The sequence below is a fragment of the Equus asinus genome, chromosome 2 (genome assembly GCF_041296235.1).
Source record: "Equus asinus isolate D_3611 breed Donkey chromosome 2, EquAss-T2T_v2, whole genome shotgun sequence".
NCBI lineage: Eukaryota > Metazoa > Chordata > Mammalia > Perissodactyla > Equidae > Equus > Equus asinus.
The window spans coordinates 97,329,991-97,349,965 of NC_091791.1; the positions used below are offsets into that span (position 1 = coordinate 97,329,991).

Below are 19,975 nucleotides of genomic sequence, written 5' to 3' on the forward strand. Positions count from 1 at the left end.
TTTTTCTTTTTTCCTTTTTTTTTGGTCAGGAAGAGTGGCAACAATGATCTGTTGCCAATCTTCCTCTTTTTGCTTAAGGAAGATTGTCCCTGAGCAGCTGTGCCAATCTTTCTCTACTTTGTGTGTGGGACACTGCCACAGCATGGCTGACGAGTGGTGTGTAGGTCTGCGCCCAGGATCTGAACCTGCAAATGCCAGGCTGCCAAAGCAGAGTGTGCGAACTTAACCACGAACTTGCCATGCGGCCGGCCCCTCTCAGCCTTTTTAACTCTCTCAATAATTGTCAAACTCTTTGCTCCTCCTTTAAAGACTGCACTACACACACGACAGTCTTTCTACAATCTAAAATTATAATGCTGAATACACTTTTTCATCCTACCCACACTCCATTCCAGCTCCTGAAGTGTACCTGCACCCCGCCCCCCCTTTGAAGAATCACACTGGTTGAGAGAAAGTCTCAGGTTCTGATGCTGGACCACTTGCACCTGCGCCCGCCCTGCAGGCCTGGGGCTATGAGAAGCGTGTTTCGCCATCAATGGATACTCTTGTCCCAGGGGAGCCCTGTGCTATCAGAAATCACATTAATAGGACAAATTGATTCTACTCCATGAGAAACTTTATCAACTATTTCATTGAAAATAAAATTGGTTCAATGGGGGAAAGGGGTTGGGTGATACACTGAGTCTGAGAACGTCAGTGATGTTTTTCCTATGGGAATTTTTCTTGGATGGTTGGTTTTTCGGGTCTACGCATGGCTACCGACACTATGCATCATGAGGAGATGCGGTTTTTGGTTCCATCAGCTCAAGAGCAACGGTCTTTCTGGTCCCACCAGAACTTATCACTATAATAACTTTCCTCGTGGGGCAGCAAACAATGCAGGCTGCCCAGCCTTTAGGTGCTGGGCTAGAGCCTATCCTTTGAAAGGAATTCCTGCACATGGCCCAACAAAGCTGGGCAGCCCTAAGAAAGGGCGGTGTTGGGGGTGGGGTGCAATCAGAGCCCAGGCTGGGGATGGTGAGCCCCGCCCTCCCCTCCCCCGGAGACAGGCCCAAGCGCGGCCCAGCAGGATCACAGAGCGTGTTCCCACCACGAGGACAAGCAAACAGAAGTCCCCAGCTGGGTGCCGAGGCCTGAAACACTTAGAGGCAAATCACATGCATAGTTAGGCATCTTGCAAATTCTAAACAGGATGCAAACTGCTGAGCTTTATTCTCCAGGAGGAGGGACGATATTTTCCTAACAGGTCAAGAGTGTTGTTGCTCAACATGTATTAGGCCCAATTCCTGGAAACGCCGAGGTCGCTTACCCAGAACGCCGCTTTCCTCCACGGGCAGGCATGGCCCCAGCCATCCTCACCTGGCCACTGGCCGCCATGGGGGCGACGGGCAACGCCACTGATCCGGGGATGTCTGAAGCCATCTCTGGAATTCAGCAAAGACGAGAGGTTCTGTCAATGCCAGAAATGCCAGGAACAAGCAAGAAAATTGTCCAATGGTACTGAGGGCACTTCCTGGGAGGAGAGCCCAAGGACCTGGGTCCCGGGGCTGCCCTGCCATTGTCACTACCTGACTCAGGTGAGCCCTTCCCCTCTGGGCTCTGCCTTTCTCCTCTGGAACAGGATACCCCTGGGCAGTGCACCCATATTTAGTTTAGAGGGTAAAAAACAGTATAGCTTAGCAGCTTTCAGAAGGGACTCCCATCTCCTGGTCACCTGCAGGCAGGTACGATGTCCAGGAATCCAGGCACATGGCTAAAGCCTGAGGGAAAGAGCCACTGCTGGTCCCCACTGCTGGTACCCACACGGAGAAAACCCAGTTAGAGTCAGGAGAGTCAATCCCCTGCAGCAGGGGCCGCCGACGCTCTGCGCTCATCCTGGGCATTTGTGTTCAAGCAGAAAGGCTGCTCCCCCCCTAAATTTGCCCTGAGCACCCTGCATACAGAGCCCTGTGTGGCCACTCCATTCATGATGAGCTCAGTGAGGTCCAGGGGCCTTAAAGGCATCAACCCAGGCCTCACAGGGAGCCAGTGTGGGCTCCAGTCCAAAGTGCCCTGGCTCTCCACGGCCAGGCCTTTCCAGGAACAAACATTAATTTAAAGAATAAGAAGGTCTGTTACTAGACAGGAGTATCTTTCCTGGGCATCATTATCACGTATATTATTCCTTATGAGCTAGACATGTTTGGAAGCTTGTAAAGGCAATGTTACACATCCCTAACGTCAAAGAAAGTACACAGGTACTGAGTTTCTCCTTCCCACTTTGTGGGGGTTCCTGACCTCGGACACCCTGTCCTCAGACCATCAAATGGCAAGATCAGTACTGGAGTGGCCTCCACGATTCTGTTTATTGTTCTTGGGGAAAGACTTGCACAGAGCTCGCCTTTCTCAGCGCCACTTTTTCCCAGGGCCGAAGGCAAAGCAACAGTCTACAAAGACATATTTCAAAGAGACAGTTTGGGGTAAATACGGGAATCGGGAGCAAATGCCCAGGGAGGTCGGTGGCGCCCAGATGGTGCAGGTTTCTGCTCTCTGCCTCCTTCCAGAAACCACGCAGCATCTGACAGCTGCCCCACAGTTACATCCAAAGACAGTGTGTTTAATAAACACATTCTAAGGCCAACTTGAACTATTCTACTCAAATTTTTGAAGAATTTTACAATAATAAACAAAATCTTAATTTAGCTACTCCACTATCTTCACAAAAATTTGAGAGCTTCTACAGTTTCTGTTTTTATCCAAGATACGCATTAAAAAGGACTCAAGAAAAAATCCCTTTCTTAAAGTAATGCTCTCCCTTTAGACAATTACTGTGCTGCATTTGTGACCACGAGACTGTATTAACAGTGATGATCTCAGGACCTTATCATCTGCCTGCGTCTGATAAGACATCTGTATTTTTTTTCTGAAATGAAGGCTAACACATGTCAAGTACATTAAGTCCCAAAACAAAGGGTGGATCATGGCTAGTGCAAACACGGATGGCAACAGAAGTCACCACCTGCCAAAATGAGCCCCAGAGAGCAACAGGCCCTGAAGGTTCTCCAAGAAAAGCGTCCCGTAGCCTAACAAGTTAGGGAAAAACCACTGTGGGGACCTGAAATTGGCCACCCCAAGATATGTCTCTTTGGCATCAGGATTATTTGAGGCTGATTGCTTTTGATAAACTGGGACAGGGAAGGAGGCTCTGAGGAACGGAACTTGCTCTTTGTTAGGACACGTTTACATTTGTAAGGTAAATCTCTATCTATAAAAGGTGTCTCCCTCTCTGTACCAGGAAGAAGAAAGGAGATGACCTTCTCTCTAAAAACTCTGAATCAATACCAAAGGCAAGGACTTCAATCTGCATTTTATTGTGCTAGTCTGGTAACCTCCTGTAACTAACTTCCCTCCCCCTCCCAACTTTGGCATTTCTTTAAGGATTAAGCATCTTTCTTTAGGCTAGGAACTGATTGCTGAGCTCAACTGTGACCGCCCAGCTCCAGACAATCGACTTGCCTCCAGCTACACCCTCTGAGACAGCAGACCACTACCTGCTGTGTCCATCAAGCCCTGTGCCAAAAGGGCAATCTTGTGACTATTGTGGGAGGGACATTTCAATCACATGTAAAACACCCTGTTTGGGGGTATATAACCATTCTGTGCACCCCACTTCTTCGGTGCCCTTTCTTCCTTCTGGAAGAAAGGCCCCGGGCCATGGTTCCTCATAAAGCTTTGTTTAATGTTCTCTTGCTATTCTGTCTCATGTGAATTTAATTCATTCTCCGGCCAGACGAACCCCCATTTGGGGAGAGGAAATGTCTTTCTCCCCTACACCACACACTCAGCCCCTCTCTTGGAGATCCCAATGTCCACTAACGACATACTGAGCAGCCCCAAATGAGGAAGTCTGTCTAACTTTGGTCAACCCAGCATATCATAAAGGGCTCTAATCGTGGAAACTGTTAAAATTTACTCCCTGCACAGCTAACGTTCCACGCGACACTAGTTTAAGCATTTGAAAGCCAACAGCTCCCTCCCTCCTTCGAGATGAGGAAATGTCAGGCTGGAAGAGATCTCAGTCACAGTCTGCAAACCTCGAAAGGTCCCTGCCTTCCCCTGTCCCAATTCCCTCCTGCTCAGAGCAGGAACATGGGAAGAAGGAAGTGACAAATGGAAGGCAATGCGTAGTCAGGGAAAAACGATATTTGTTCAATTTTATTTTGGGAACCCCAAAATATCAATTGTTTTTGTAATACAAGTTACAGAAATTAAAGCTGCATAGCACCTTGGCTACGGGGCAAGGGTTGGGGAACAGTGAAAGTCTGGTCCCTTGCTCACATGGATGGAGGAGGGATGTAAGGAGAAAGGGATGAAGTGACTTTGCACAGGTGCTGAGAGTCGACCCGGGGCCAGGCTGGGGCAGGCCAGTCTTGATGTCACGTCTGATGCTGCTCCCCTGGCTGTTCCCCGTGGTTAAGTGTCATCCGCCCAGCGAAAGGGCCAGCTTTGTGAGGCAGGCCCACAACCAGCCTGCCTCCACCAGACCCCACCAGGCACATCCTGGGGCTCTCTGAGCTGGGTGCCTGATGACAGGTGGACACAAGCAGCTTCTACCATGGAGAAGTCGCACACTTCATGCGGGTGACGTGGCAGATACACTGAGAGAGCCACAGTCTTTACATGTGACCTGCCTGTGTGACAAAGCCAGCGCACTATGGGACAAGGGGAGGGGACAAGCGAGACATATGCAAATGAATCAACATAGTGTGAAAATGAGAGGCTCATATGTGTCACAATCAACGACAGAAAGACGTGGTTCACCACCTGCAGTGGCGACAGGAAGTGCCCCTTAAGAAGGCTTGTCCCATCTCAGTTCTATTTCTTCTTTTGCAAACTGCATTTGTACACCTTGTGCCCGTTTCTCTGCCGAGATTCAGAGCCTCCTTCTCATCTATTTGACCGATATCCTTTTATAATAAAGACAAGAGAGCTTTGTGATATTTTCTGAATAGCTTTCCAATATTTTTCCAATCTGTTGCTTGCTTCTCAGGTTGAAAGATTTTTTAATACTAGAGAAAGCTTTAAGAGGTGGAATTTTAAGAAGATGTATTGGTCAGCTCAGGCTGCCATAACAAAATACCACACAGTGGGTGGCTTACACAACAGGAATTTATTTTCTCTCAGTTTTGGGTCTGGGAAATCCAGCATTGAGGTGCCAGCCCATTCAGATCCTGGCAGGAAGCCTCTTCCTGGCTCACAGACAGCCGCCTTCTCTCCATGTGCTCACATTTTCTCTTCTTATAAGGCCACCAATCCTAGGGCACCACTCTTATGACCCCATTTCACCTTAATTACTCCTGTAAAGGCCTCATCTCCAAATACAGTCACATTTGGGGTTAGGGCTTCAATGCAGGAATTTTGGGGAGACATAATTCAGTCCATAGCAGAATTAAAGATCAATTGCCCCAACCTCATTCATTCAGGAGTCCTTCTTTTTCATCATAAAGTTGTTTGTTCTGTTTTTGTTTTTTTGTTTGTTTGTTTTTTGCTGAGGAAGATTCACCCTGAGCTAACATTTTCCTCTATTTTGTGCTAATCTTCCTCTATTTTGTATATGGGTCACCGCCACAGCATGGGCACCAATGAGTGGGGTAGGTCCACACTGGAGAAGCGAACCAGGACTGCTGAAGCGGAGCACACCAAACTGAACCACTATAGGCCATGGGGACAGACCCTTGTAAAGATTTTTTGATGCTCCCTCTATCCTATCTTCTATTCATACATAAAAAGGAGTCTGTTTCTAGAATATCAATTTCTTTGTCAATTATCTGGTTATCTATACTTGCTCTGGTATCATCCCACTGGAACATAGTTAGTGATGAAAGTTTCTCTCACTACTCCTAGCTTTAAGAATTATCTTTGTTCTTCTTTCTGGCTTATTCTTCCATTTAAATTTTAGAATAATTTGATTAAGATACAAAATTTAACCTCCATTGGGAATTAATTGTATTATCTTGAACCTACAAATTAATTTTGGGGAAAAGTAACATTTTTGAAATATTTAGAATTTTCACCCAAGAACTGACATATGCTTATAATTTACTCAAAAGTCCTCTTTAGCTCAATAAAGGTTTTCATTTTCATCATATAGGTCCCCAAAGTTTCTCATTCAGCTTATTTCTAGGTGCTTTGTGTTGTTACAATGATGTGATATTGTGACATTATTTTCTGACTGGTTAGTCGCTATGAAGACAATTGTGTTGCAATAACTCTGTCATAAGTGCTATCAACTGATGTGACCAGCAGTTAAGGTAGGTCTTGCCTTCCCCCCCTCGCTGTTCTGTGTAAACTTTGCGTGCCCGGTTAAAGAGTTTCTAGGGCCATTATCGTGTGTCCTGACATTTCATCAAATTTTTTTATTTGTTCTAACAATTTTTCATTAATTCTTCTGAATTTTCTAAGTTTACAAATCCTATGGACTACAAATAACAATACTATTTTCTCATTTCAAATAGTTAAACGTTTAATTTCTTTTTCATGTCTTATTTCTTTGGCCAGAACTTCAAAAACAATATTCAGTAATAATGACCTACAATTGGGTAACAGAAAGACCATGGAGCTTGGCAGTCAAACATACCTGGTTTCAAATCGCGACTCCAACACTTCTTGGCAAGAAGAGGGACTGGTCCACTCTAAGTCACAATGTCATAATGACCTGCTTTGAAGGGTCATTTTAAAAATTAGAGATAATATATGTAAAGAGCCAAGCATAGTGCCCAGGGGGGAAAAACCACTAAAACACAATAAAAATTATGATTATGGCAATGGTCAACAGCCTTGCTCGGTTGCTGAATTTGACTGGAACGACCTGCTGCCTTAAGACGCGTATGCTTTGTGATGTCAAACAACTCTGCTTCTATCCCTAGTTTTTTAAGCTTTTTAAGGAACAGATGTCTCATTTTACCAAATGCCATTATGGTAACTAAAATAGCGTTTTAGATACCAAATAAACCAAATGGAAGATGCAATCAATGAGACTAAAATTCACTTTAAAGGTTAGTTTTCTCTGATGTCTTTTAGGAGCCACCCCTTAATACATTCAAACAAAAAACACAGAAAACAGGTCTCTCTCCTCTGTCATCTGTCCACATCCCCCAACGTGGTCAGCTGCAGCTTTCCTTACGAAAGTGACCACCCGCTCCCCAAATCTGGAAACTTCTCTATATGACTCAAATATATGAGAGCAAAGCTCCTGTGACGTCCACCAGGAAAGGTAGCCGGAGGAAGGCCACTCGCCAGGTCCAACGGGAGGGTCTCTGAGATGCGGCCTCCTCAAACAGAGCAGAGAAGCCTCCACAGGAGGCTTTAGACAGGAGGCAGCCCTGTAAGCACATTGTTGATTCGCTCTGGGGTTTCTGAATTTTACTCTGAAAGGAAAAAAAGCGGATGCTGACCACTGATCCGTGCAGAGAACAAGTCACCTCAAATGCCTCCCGGGTGAGCATGTGGCCACTGTCACCCTGCCCCGGGGCGCACACAAGCCCAGCTTTTCCGGAGGAAAACTCAGCAGCCTGCATCAAGAGACATACAATTTCCTGTGTGTCACCGGACGGTCCTGAGAATGTGTGCGCGCGCATGTGTGTGTGTGTGTATTTATTACATGCACAGAAAAAGGCCGGAGGGCAGATATACAAACACCAACGTGTTAAACTTGGCTATTTCTGTGACAGGAATTATAGGTGAGTTTTATTTTTTGCTAAAAGCTCATTCTGTGTTTGAATGTACTAAGTCTTTTTCCAATGAACGTGTGTAAATTTAACGTTAATCTAATGATGTGTTAATTTAATGATCACAAGTAGAATAATAAATATTTTTAAAGGTTTCACATGGAAAACACAGTAGAAACATACATAGCCGGAGAACTAGAAGCAATGAGTGAATGAGACAAAGGAAGGGGAACCCTTTCAATAACAAAAGTGTCTCACAATAGAATGGATTGGCTTAATAATGACAATAAAATCTTATATAAAATATTTACAGTATTTTTGTATAAACATAATAAGACACATTGGGTGCTGTGTTCGAGCCCTTCACCTGTGCCTTACATCCGTCTCACGAGATCGGCATCAAGTCAACCCATTTCACAGACTAGGGAACTTGGGCAGAGAGAGGTCAGAGCCCTGCCCCAGGCTGGGGCTGGAGAAGCGGCAGGGTGGGCTACTCTGTAGGGCGCCCGCCCCTCACGGCCCCTCCTGGTGCTCAGGCAGAGGCGAGGCGGCCAGCAGACCCTCCCCGGGCCGACATTCTCAACCAGAGCCCCAGATGGAAGCCGTGTGCCGTGCAGGGAATGTGCGTGCTCTGGAGTCACTCCATCCAGCTGTGGGGTCCTGGGCAAGCTGCTTCTGCTCCCCAAGCCTCAGATCCCTCGTCTATAAAACCAGGAGAACACCCACATCACCCACAGTTACTGCGGGGACTAAGGAAGATGGCTGATTGAAGACACCTGGAAGAAGTCATTTTCCTTCTCCCATTTTACTTTCCCCCAAGAAAAGAAGGTTTCCTAAAGCAGACATTATGTGTGTGTGTGTGTGTGTGTGTGTTTACACAACCCTGGAGCAAACAATTTAACACCCCTGGGCCTCAGTCTTCTGCCTATAAAATGGGCACAAGAACAGGAAGCACCTCCGGAGGCTGTTCTGAGGACTCAGGAAGTTGCTGTCAGTGAAGCGCTGAGAACAGTGCCCAACCTCCACACCCACCATGTCCCCACAGGGCTTCACATGCACACACACACACACACACACACACACACACACGTGTGCACACACCCCGCCCTGGACCTGATAGGGACACAGCTCCTCCCTCGCTGACAACACGCTCTCGTCCCTGAAAGCTCCACCTGGGCAGGTGCACATGCGCCCATACCAGCCCTGGGGCCCCACAGCCCCACACGGCCCTCGGAGGGTTGACACAGGCCAGCAGGGAGCCGGAAAATGCTGGACAAGCCATCCATCCGCCCCCGACTCCAGCACCCTCTGGCCAGCCCAAGCGGACCCCGGCGAGGGGCTCAAGGGAAAGGAGAGCCGTGGCCCTCCCCTGATCCCCACTTGGCTGAGGGCTGAATGCACACAAGGGAGAGACGTCCAGAGAAGCACGAACAGGAGCACGTTCTCCCGACGGGACGCCCGCATCCCAAACTTTCAATCCACCTGGAAAGCAGGCTCTGCCATGTGTGCAAAGTCACCTGCTCCCCGGCGGGCCTCGCCTCGAGGTCTCCTCCTCCCATTCTCCCTTCCGCCCTCCATAGTCAGAACTTCGGCCCCGTCACCCACGAGAGAGCTGCCCCATCACAGGGCCCACATCTGGAGAAGGCAGACAGCCCCTTCCCTGCCCCCCGCCTTGTCGTGGGAGGCAGCTCCCCACTTCCTCATCTTGGGCTTCTCTCCTGGGTCTCCAGGTGCCACATCCCTCCCACCTTCTGAGTCTCCTTTGCCAGCTCCCCCGCCTCCCCCAGACCTCGAGCTTCCTCCTCTCCATCTATTCTCCCCCCAGATGACGTCATCCAGGCACTTGGCCTCAATATCACTTCTCTGTTGATGATCCCCAAACCGAGTCACTGAGTCCTACCGTTACCCATGAAGTTCTCTCCATCCTCTGCTTCTGCTGCTGGCCGACCTCAGGACCTCTCTTGGTCTCCCTGCATCACCTCTTCTCTCTCCCATTCATTCTCCACATGGAAGCCAGATCTGACCAGCCTGGCTCTTGCTCATATCCTCTAGCAGCATCTCTTTGCTCTCAGCACAAAGGTGGAGTTCCCCGCCACGATCAACCAGTTTTGTGTGGTCAGGGTACTGCCCACCTCTTCAGCTCTGGCCACACTGCCCTATCAGTTTCTTGAACACATCAAGTTTCCTCCCACCTCAGGGCCTTTGCACATGCTATCTACTGTGGCAAGAAAGCTCTTTCCTCTCTCTACCAAGTTAACTGCTAACAGTCTCTCAGATTCAGCTCAAACATCACTTTCCCAAGGAAGTCTGTCCCTGGCCCATCCCTTCCCCACCCAGTCTAGGTCAGGGCCCCGGTGATTCATTCTTATTGTACCTGTACTTCTCCTGTGAATGAAGGACGGTCACAGCAGTCCAGGTGAAAGATGACAGGACCTGAATGATGGAGCCGCAAAGAGGGCACTCAGGAGGAAAGAGATGATGTCAATGCCTCAAAATACACAATGTGTCACCGTCAGAGCCCAGAAAGGGAAGATTCTAAAAAGCCTTGTCACCTGATCCTCCTACACTGAGACAGCACGGGGCAAAAAATTTCTGGAGGAGGAAGAAAAATATGGTTGGGTTGGCCGCATATTTACACTACCATGCCGTGTGCTTGGTACCCGGGGATTCCGCAGCATAGGAGAGGCACGAGCATCTAGCGTTCCTCTGTCCATTTTATTCAGACGGCCACGTGCTCAACAGGTGTCTGGTTCTAGTTCCAGCTTTATCACTATGTGACTCTGTTTCTCTATTTTTTTCTCCAGCTAAGAAATGGGGTCAATCAGGACATTCCCTTCCTTTTGCGGAGGTCGTTGGAAGAAAATGCAGCCCTGTTTCAATTACAAGCAGCATTTGAAAAGCTCTTATTTTGAGCCAGGACCTGTGGCAGAAGCTGGACAGTCCGAGTTGAAAGGACCCCATCCTGCCTCTGAGTGTGATGGAGAACGGAGCCGGGTAATTTCACACTGAGAGCTGCATGCTGCGTGAGAGACTGAATACCGTGTTGTGGGAACGGCTGGGAGGATCTGAGAAGGCTTCCTGGAGGAGGCCACCCTGTGCTATTCTGGCAAGGGACTGCAGAAACGTTTGGGGGGAACGAAGCATGTTAAAAAGGTGCCCTTTTCCTAAATGCATTCCTTCGATTGCTCCTGGATTTCTGGGCAGACTCATTCATCCCTTTGAGAGGCATGTCCATGGCCAGTCTCATCCATGTCCAGTCTCTGGAGCTTTCTGCCCTTTACCCCAACTGCAACTCCCCACAAGATGCAGAATTACTCCCCCACCCCAAAGATGACCCTGGCGAGTAGATCTCCGCTCAGGGTCCCTGACCGTGACCAATGACAAATGCACAAACAGACAGAAATACTTCCATCCACAGCAGTCTGACCCCACACGCAAACATCCCCCAGGAAATGCTGTTTCCCGTCACTCAGGGGCGAGGGGACCGACCGCCTGGCCCAACACAGTTGCCATGAGGTTTTCAGCTCATTTTAACATCAGTACAAGCTAAGGATTTTCAAAGCTTCTTTGTAACACAGAAAACATATCTGGCTTCTGATGCAGCATCTAACCAAAGACCATTCCACATTTCGAATGCAGACATATTATGCAGAATTCCTATAATACAGCACAGGCAGTGAAAACCTGGGGGAAAATGTGCAACTTGAGAGCATCACAGATTAAAAGGAACATGAGGAAATAAAAAAGCAATTTTGTCCCCCTACTATTTCAAGTGAATCTAAATAGGAAAAATATCCCTTGATCTTTGCACTAAAAAAAAATTAATTACATGCAAACTTTCACAATACAACAAACACAGACTATTTCAATGATCATTTAAATAAACAAAAAGCCAAAAGGGTCTCTCCATGGGTGGGAGAGGAGTGAGCAGAGAGTGCTAAACCAGGACAAACGCTCTCCTCAATCTTTCTCTCTCATAAAATAATTCTTTTCACAGAAAGCCCGTTGAATACCACAGCCCTACCTTTTCAGAGGGATCAAACAAAGATCCTTCTTCCTTGCAACCAATACCTTCTTAGAAGAATCTGTTATCCGTGTGGGAGAAATGTCAGAAACCTCTGGGAGGAAATGAGCCGCATTTGTATTCCGCTCAGAAAATGTCATCACAGATCTGTTTACCTTAACTGTGGACCATGATTCAGCCGTGACAACTGTCTTGCATACTGATCAATTTATTTGCAGCAAAATTTCTAACGTTAACTGCTTAGGTCCTGAAAAAATCGGTGACTTGGGTTTCTTGTGCAACCACGACACACATTTGAAATATCTAGACTGTTAGCAAAACGTTTCAGGGAGAGATTAGACAGGGTCCCTCCTTACACGCAGGTGAGGGAGGGTCCCTTCCACTTCTGGAAGGGAGGCAGGGCACACGATCCCCAGTGGACCTCCACGGGCTGGGATTTTTGTGGCACACTACAGAAAAATCATAGCCTGAGAGCCAGAAGACTCGACTCCAGGACCTTGCTGGACTTCAGAAGATGCTAGCTAGAGCATCCTGTGTCAGGCAGCCCTCATCCAACAAGCAGGCTGGGCGGGAGTCCCTCAGCAGTGCAGGAGGTGGCAGACACAGGAAGAGATGGCCAATGGGCCCAAAAAAGGAGGAAGAGGCCAGGTCCTCTTGGACCTGGATGCTAAGCCCTGGCGTGTGCCTGAGTCACTCCTGGTGGCTGGCAGGTCTGGCGTTAGGGAACTGGAACTCATCCCCAGGCAGCCTGGGAGATGCCCTCTCACCTCAGCTAACGGTGCTGGCTTAGGCAGAGCTCCGGCTCCAGGCCAGAGAGGGCATGCGCTGTGCCCTTCGGAAGGTGGGTGCTGCACCAAGAGCCCACGAGCGTGTCAGCACCCGTATTCCGAGATTAGTGTCCACACGCACCCTGCTGGCTGAAGTCCCAGCATCTCTGCCCTGGACTTTATAAAAAGGGTGAAAAACACAGACCCAGCAAGGAGATGGGAACCAGTAATTCCAACGGAAGAAAGGGAGGGAGGTGACTGCTGAGGTTAGGGCTCTGGAGCAAGGGAATGAGGGCGAACTCCACACTCAAACTGGCCCCCCTCCGTGATGACAAACAAGGGCCTGTGCATCTAACCACAATGCGACATCCACCCATGACCCGTCTCAGGCCTGAGTCAAGTCCCACAGCCAGAGACCATCAGACGAAAGTGGGTTTCATCAGCCACGCAGCAGACAGGCCAGAACACTTGGATTGGAAGGATCAGGGTCTGTCAGGGGACAGGCTGCCCCTGAGAAGGTCGTACTGGGAACCTCGGCTAAAACCAGGCTGTGGCCCCCGACGGCCTGAGTCTTCAATGCTGCAGGACAGATCTCCCAGGAGAAAGCGCAGGGTGTGGGCTGATCGGGGAGACCTTGCCAGGGGGGCTGATTCTCAAGACTCAAAAATACAAGAGAGGGCCACGGGATGGTGGAGTTCAAACGCTGCATGGAGGGGAAGCTGCTGATGAGACAAAACTTCTCTGCTTGGAGGAGAGTCCCTGAGGCAAGAGCAGAGATGAAACCGCCTTCAAATAGGTGAGAACCTTCCTGCGTGAAAGGGGAGAGGCCAGCTCTTGATTCCTGCAGAGGCCCCGGGCACAGCGGCCAAGGATGCGATGGGAAAGGAAGAAAATGAATGACTCAGATGCACGGTCACTGTCCAAACACAGTTTGAGGTCGAACAGAAATGAACCAAACAAATGAACTAAAATGTCTGACATAAAGAGAAAAGAGCTAATAAATTATGGAATAGCCACACAGACGAAAACCACTCAGCCATTAAATCTCATGATTTCAAAGAAGAATGTTACAGAGAAATGCTAAGGGTAAATTAACAGAGCAAGATACAAAATCTTTATGCAAATATACATTTGTCAGGGATCCATCCACGTTCAACTTCAGCCGCCTTATTTGCCCCAAACCCACTGTTTGCCCTTGGCTTCTGAATGAATGCCTGGGCCTTTGGAAGGACCAGCAGTGGAATACCTATTTCAGGATCACTTCTCGCATCCCTAACATGATCGTGACCACATGATCACACAGGTCACCATGGTATCTATATCTACAGTATATCAACACCAACACCACACACTAGGTACGTCATGCGAACTTACTGTTCAAGTCTGAGTATTTACTTTCAAATGTAAATAGGCATTCTACATAAACTAAGATTGGAAGTCTCCTTGTATGTATGACATATGTTTCAATTCTCCCAATCAGATGGTTTATAAATAGAAATGTATCATTGCAGTAGTAAAATGTGTGATAACCCATAGCCATATGGTGAAAGCTATTAATTTTATGTGCAAAACCAATTATTGAGAACTCTTTAAATATTTAAATGTAAAAAGGAATGGAGGAATAACACAAATACTAAGAGAGAATGCATTAGCTTACTACCTTGAGGAAGACTGTTTTTTCAACGAGGATGTGTATAAGACAATAAATAATAATACATACAGAATAAAAGAGATTATCAGAGTATGTTGTAATTAATATCTTTGTGGCATTGTTGGGTATACTGGCCTTCATAACAATAAACAACCTTTAGGACTTTTACATTTTTTTTATTTCTGTTTAGGCCATGCATCTTTCAAGGAAAAGTCTTATTTAGAAGTTTTCATATCTTTACAAGGATGAATTAATAACCAACGTTGTCAGCTTTGTTCGTCAAAATGCACAAGGGAGGAAATCCTCAAAATCAAGGACATCAAGATAATCTACGGTAAATCATCGGCATTCCAGAAACAGTTAAGACAACAAAGAAAAGAAGGAAATGTTAGGGAAATGGGAAGTACCCCCAACATAGCTGGTTCCTCCACCAAACTCAGTTGGAAATGAATGTTTATTCAGTGTCACCAACAGCAGCCCCGTGCGCATGGGGCCAATCCAGCAGCGGGCAGTGCCCAGATACGACAGCTTCTGATCTAGAGGTCAAACTGTGATAATGTGCCTGCTATTAATAAATAATAATAAAATGGTAACAAACCTATTTTTTGTTAAAATGTAGATTTTCATCCAATGATGGTGATATTCAGCTTCAGCCTCGATCGCAGCCAGACAGAGTCTGATGCCCAGTCATTCACCCTTAATACAACTGATTTAATTGAATGCACCTCCAGAGAAAGACTCAGGCGGGGTGGGGGGGGAGGGGGTGACTCAAGGTAAAGACACTACAAAGGGGACAAAACTAATATCTGAGTGGTAAGATTAGATATGAATTTTACTTCCCACTTATCATTTTATATAATCTCTAAGTTTTTAACACTTACAACACGATACTTTGATGCAAGTGATTGAACTGAGAAGTAAAGGAGCAGATCCAGGATGCTGGACTCCGTGGGCAGGCCCCTTGGGAACCTGAATCCAGAGCTGGGGGAGTGGAGCAGCAGCCGGCAGTCGTGAAATTGTGTAGCCACCTACAGCTGAGCAAACTTATCCCCAAGGGAAGGGAAAGGGGGCGGTGGAGGGTGAGGGCAGGATCTGAAGATGAGTTCATGGAACTCCTGAGTTTCATGAAAGGTGCCAGCGGCCTCATTCACCCTCACAGCCGGGCTCGGGGAGGAGCATCATTATCCTGGTGCCCAGCTGTGTGATATCTACCACTTTCTGATTAGAACAGTAGTAAACGTAGATGGTAAACAACCTGAAATATTCAGGAAAGTGTAAAGAACGGGGAGACGAGGCCAGACAAGATGAGAGAAGACAAAATGGGATAACAGAGATGGAGATGGTGAGACTCCAGCAAAGAAATACTGGAAAATTAGTTATCCAGGCGGGGGAGATGGTGCCACCAGCTCAGAAGTGGGGGCAAGGGATAACAATGGCCAGAAGAGCGTGCGTGTGCCTCCTGGGAGCCCCACTGGGCCTCTCCTCCCCATCTCATGATGCCTTGGTGCTCCTGGGCGATGGGGGGCAGAGGCCCACTTCCCTCCACAGAGAAGGGAGCAGTTATTCTACCATTCGGAAACCTGGCCTGGTCGTGAACTCCTCAGGGCCTCCCCTCCCTCTCACCCTTACCTAGCACTTACTAGGAGCCAGGCACAGTGTTAGGCCCTGAATATACAGGAAGGAAAGATGGAGCCAGAAGATCAGGGAAGGAGGACCAGCAAACAGCCAAGGACAAGGAGCTGTGTGACAAGTGACACAACGGGCAAGTTCAGAGAGCTGCATACAGGAACGGGAGGTGCCCGCCGGCCCAAATCAGGAGGGGCAGCATGTGGGAAGAGTCCAGAAAGCTCTGGAGGTGGCGAATGGGTGGGTTCACGGTGAACATCGTTTAACCAGTGAGCAACAAAGTCAGTCAGACTTGAGACTCACAGATACTGTGGCCTCAGCGGTTGTCAATCAAACACGGACACCTTTGAAGGAGAGCAGGACAAACAACCCCGACAACATGCAGTGGTGTGTAGACAGCATAGTCTACACCACAGACACTAGCATGGCCACAAGGAAAGAGGTCACTACCTCTGGTGCCAGGACCCATATAAATCATGAAGCAGACACGTTCCTCACCAGGACTGAAGGAAAACCCACGAAAAGCATTGTTGAATTAACACTTTTTCCCTCACCTAACCTGAGCTCCAGGGCTCATCCCTTAGGCGTCCCCGCTCTCCTGCTCCTGTCGTCTCCTCTCCCTCTCCACCTTCCCCCTCCCCACCCCCATCCCCTGCTCCACTCACTGTGTCCCCTCTCCTGAGCCCCCTCCTTCTCCACCCCTCACTGTCGATTTCCTCTGCAGCCATTCCCTCCAGCTGTTGCTTTCTGGTCACCCTTCTCTGCCCCCGTGACATCCCTGACTCCCGCCCACGCTCGCCTCGCCTGACACAAACCACGAACGAACACACACCTTCACCAGAACGCCTCTTCCCGAGGCCCCTCCAGACTTCGTTCCAGCTCCCTTCCCGGCGCCGTCATGTACTATGATCGACTCTGCATGAAGGTAACATCAGTGAGGGCCGCTGTGCATGGAGAGTACACCAAAGAAAGGCGACTTTGTGATTCTCCCATCTCTGGATGCCCAGTGTCACACTGCTCACGGAGGGAGAGAGCTTCCCATTCAAGAAATCTTGTAGAACTGTAACAAAAAGATACACACCCTTCTCCTTCTTTAAATGTAATTCTTTCTATAAAATGCCTTTCCTGAAAAGGAAAAAAAATGTGAACACACCCCCTGTTTATACAAGAAATTGATTAAGGAAATTGCAGATAGAAAATCCCCTTTAAACAGTTTTATGAAACAAAGTGGTTTCCTTGTTGACTATATCCCCTTGATGAATGTATTCATCCATCTTACGACAAATACGTTTTGTGCTCACTTTTCAACAGTGAATTACTCTACAAATATAAAATATGAAAAATTATAAAAATGTTTACATACAAGGCATTAAAATCTGTTTTCTTTTCAGTGATTAAGGGATTGCTTTTGTGCTCTTTGGTGTTACAGACCACATAGGATGTGGCCTCATGGCCCAGTTCCTCCAGGACCCCAATACTGGAAGGGAGCAGTGGGTGAGCCCCTGCCGCAGAAGGAGGCTGCTGGGGTTTCCTTGTCCCGTGGAAAGCTTGGCTGGAGAGACCTCAGTGATGGTGAGACCACACCCTCAGGTTGTGGATGACGGCCCGGGGCTCCGAGACCTCACGGGACATCATTTCGTTTCTCTGAGGCTCCGGCCCGAGCAGGAAGTCCCCCTCAGTCTGGACCATGTAAGCGGGAGGTCGGCACACTTTTTCTGTGAAGGGTCAGGCAGTAGATATCTTAGGTTTTGCAGGCCACAGGGTCTCCGTGGCCAGCACTCATCTCTGTGGCCATGGTACAAAAGCCGACACAGATGGTACATAAATGGGTGGATTAGGCTGAGTGCCAATTTATGAACACTGAAATCTGAATTTCATATAATTTTCACATGTCGTGAAATATTATTCTTTTGTGGGTTTTTCCCTCCCAATCATTTAAAAACTTAAAAATCCTGCTTAGCTTGTGGGCCACACAAAAAATAGGTGGAAGGCCAGATGTGGTCCCTCAGCCATAATTTGCCAGCCTCTGGTTTAAGCAAATAAGCCCAAGAAGATCCCAGGAGGAGCTGAGAAATCTCCCTCTAACTCAGCTGACGGGTGCATAAGGCATCGTCCGCCCACGATGCCCCAGAGACTCAGGTGAACCCCAGGTGCAGGCATGTGTATTTAATCAGAGTCCACACCCTACAGGAGGAGGAGCTGGATGGGAACCGGAAGTTGCCTTTTTACCTATTGAGAAAAAACCCCATCTTAGAAGCTGAGCTTCCAGGAGAGAGCAGCATTGGTTCCCCACCGAGTCACACGGTCACAAGGTGTGTGGTCAGCTCCATCGGGCCATGAGGACGGACAGAGGCTGCCCACCTGAGCTTGTCCCGGAGGCAGAGGATGAGGAGAGGCCCCGGGCAGAGATCCCAGAGCAGCGGGTCATTTTGGAGAGCTGCTTCCACTGCTTGACCTCCTGCTCTATGCTCCCCACCCAGGAGGCCACCCAAGCACGCCCAGCATGGGGCGAAGGCCTGGCAGGACTTCAGCCACTAGGTGGTCTTTGAAGAAGTATCGGAGATGAAAAGCCCACCCTCGGCACCAAGATGGAGGGACCTGGTGGACCGGCAGGAGCTGCCGACCGCCAGGCTGAAAGCAGTGGAGGCAAACGAAAGGCGGCCGCAGAGGCCCGCGGAGGCAGCTGGATGAGCAGGACCAACAGCTGGGGAGGCTGAGGAAACAGCTGGACAGGACGCAGAGACAGGGTCCTGCAACAAGAAATGGGAGTCCAAGAGGCCGAGGTGGAAAGGCACAGGCGAGAAGACAAGGGAAGAACCAACGACAGAAAGGAGCTGGGGCTGGCCTGCAAGAAACGCCACTCAAGCTCCTTCCGTCTGTCTCCACCCACATCCCGCTATGGACTACCCCTGGGACCAGGGCTGGATGAAAGCAGGCGGGGCCTCCTCTGTTCATCCTCAGGACCCTGAAGGGAAACCTCCTGCTACTGGGGAGGAGCAAGGGTTTCAGAGGGGAACCGTTGGCTGGAAGAGGGCATCAGGAAAGGCAGCCCAGCCTTGGGGTGGGAGGGGCCGGGATCTGATCCTGCCGTGACCAAGACACGGGCAAGAGCAACAGCAGTGAATACTCCATTCAATGCCGTCACGGTCCTGTTGTTCCCAGCAACCGAGCTGCACGAAGAGAGCCAGGGCCTCCAGACAAAGAACATGAGGAGAAGACGGAGGGACCCGCCCATCACAAGACCCAAGGCTGCTGACTTGGCAGCGACAGTGTGGGGTCTGAGGCTGGTTTTGTTGTTGCCCTCGTTTGGGGGGATGGGGTAGTGGTGGCAGGCGACTGATTTTTCTTCAGAAAAATTCCACTGTCGGTTCCCTGACTGGTGCCAAGTGCCCCATGGAGGGGATCATGATATTAGATTGTGGTGAAGGATAGAAATGAAGACAGGCTGAGCGACGGCCTGTGGGAAAAGTCCCCCAAGGCACAGTGTGGAGAGGAAAAATGTGTGATTCATCCCCGGGCACGCACCTCCCAGGACAGGGCCCAGCACAGCGCAGGTGCAGACTGAGATCGTGGGTGGGCGTCTAGGCAAAGGCAGGCAGTGCTTCCTTCGCACATCAGTGCCCACCGTGGGCCTGCACGGGCTGCCTGACTGCTTTCAAGTTTCTTGGGGGGTTATGGCCCATCATGCCCACATACCCAACTCTGATTATTTCTCTGTGTCACTGAAGCCCAAGAGACCCCCAGAGCAGAGAAAAACCACAAGGTCACAACCAATACCCTTGAAGGATCAGGCAGATCCCAGCCCATCACTGACGCAAGGAGGAGAGTGTGAAGAAGCCAGGACGGAGAGCCTGAAGCTGTCTACATGCCAAGTTGAGGCTGGACAGCCAGAATCTATGGTCCCCTTGGGGTCTGTCTCCTTTGAGATTGTTCTTCCTGGCTCTGGGATCTCCCAAGAGGGAACACACCCAGTAGCATCCAAGGGCTTTGACTCGTCAGCTTTGCTATGGGTTTGACTGTCTGGTTTGATCACATAAGTGACACACAGTTGATCTTTCCGTTTTCCCATGGGGCTACCTTAGACCTGGAGTCTAGAAGAAAAGTGGTCAGCCACGGCTGGGGACCAGGTGAGAGGACAGGCTGGTTGGGCCTGGGAGGTGTGGAGAGCGCACAGATCTCTGGGCCAGGACCAGGGACATGC

At 48.9% G+C, this 19,975-nt stretch overlaps 1 protein-coding gene across 7 annotated transcripts in view; it reads right to left on the reverse strand.

The window, feature by feature from the left end:
- ARNT2 (aryl hydrocarbon receptor nuclear translocator 2) overlaps positions 1 to 19,975 on the reverse strand; it is a 169,149-nt gene that overhangs the window by 131,097 nt on the left and 18,077 nt on the right. For 4 of the 7 annotated variants that reach the window (XM_014842659.3, XM_014842658.3, XM_070494241.1 and 1 more), the window contains exon 2: positions 1,310 to 1,424. In XM_014842659.3, coding sequence (XP_014698145.2) covers positions 1,310 to 1,424 — 115 coding nt within the window. Of the gene's footprint in view, positions 1 to 1,309; positions 1,425 to 10,080; positions 10,203 to 11,730; positions 11,853 to 16,606; positions 18,215 to 19,975 lie in introns of those variants that run through there. The other 3 variants (XM_070494255.1, XM_014842660.3, XM_014842661.3) reach the window with 3 other exon arrangements.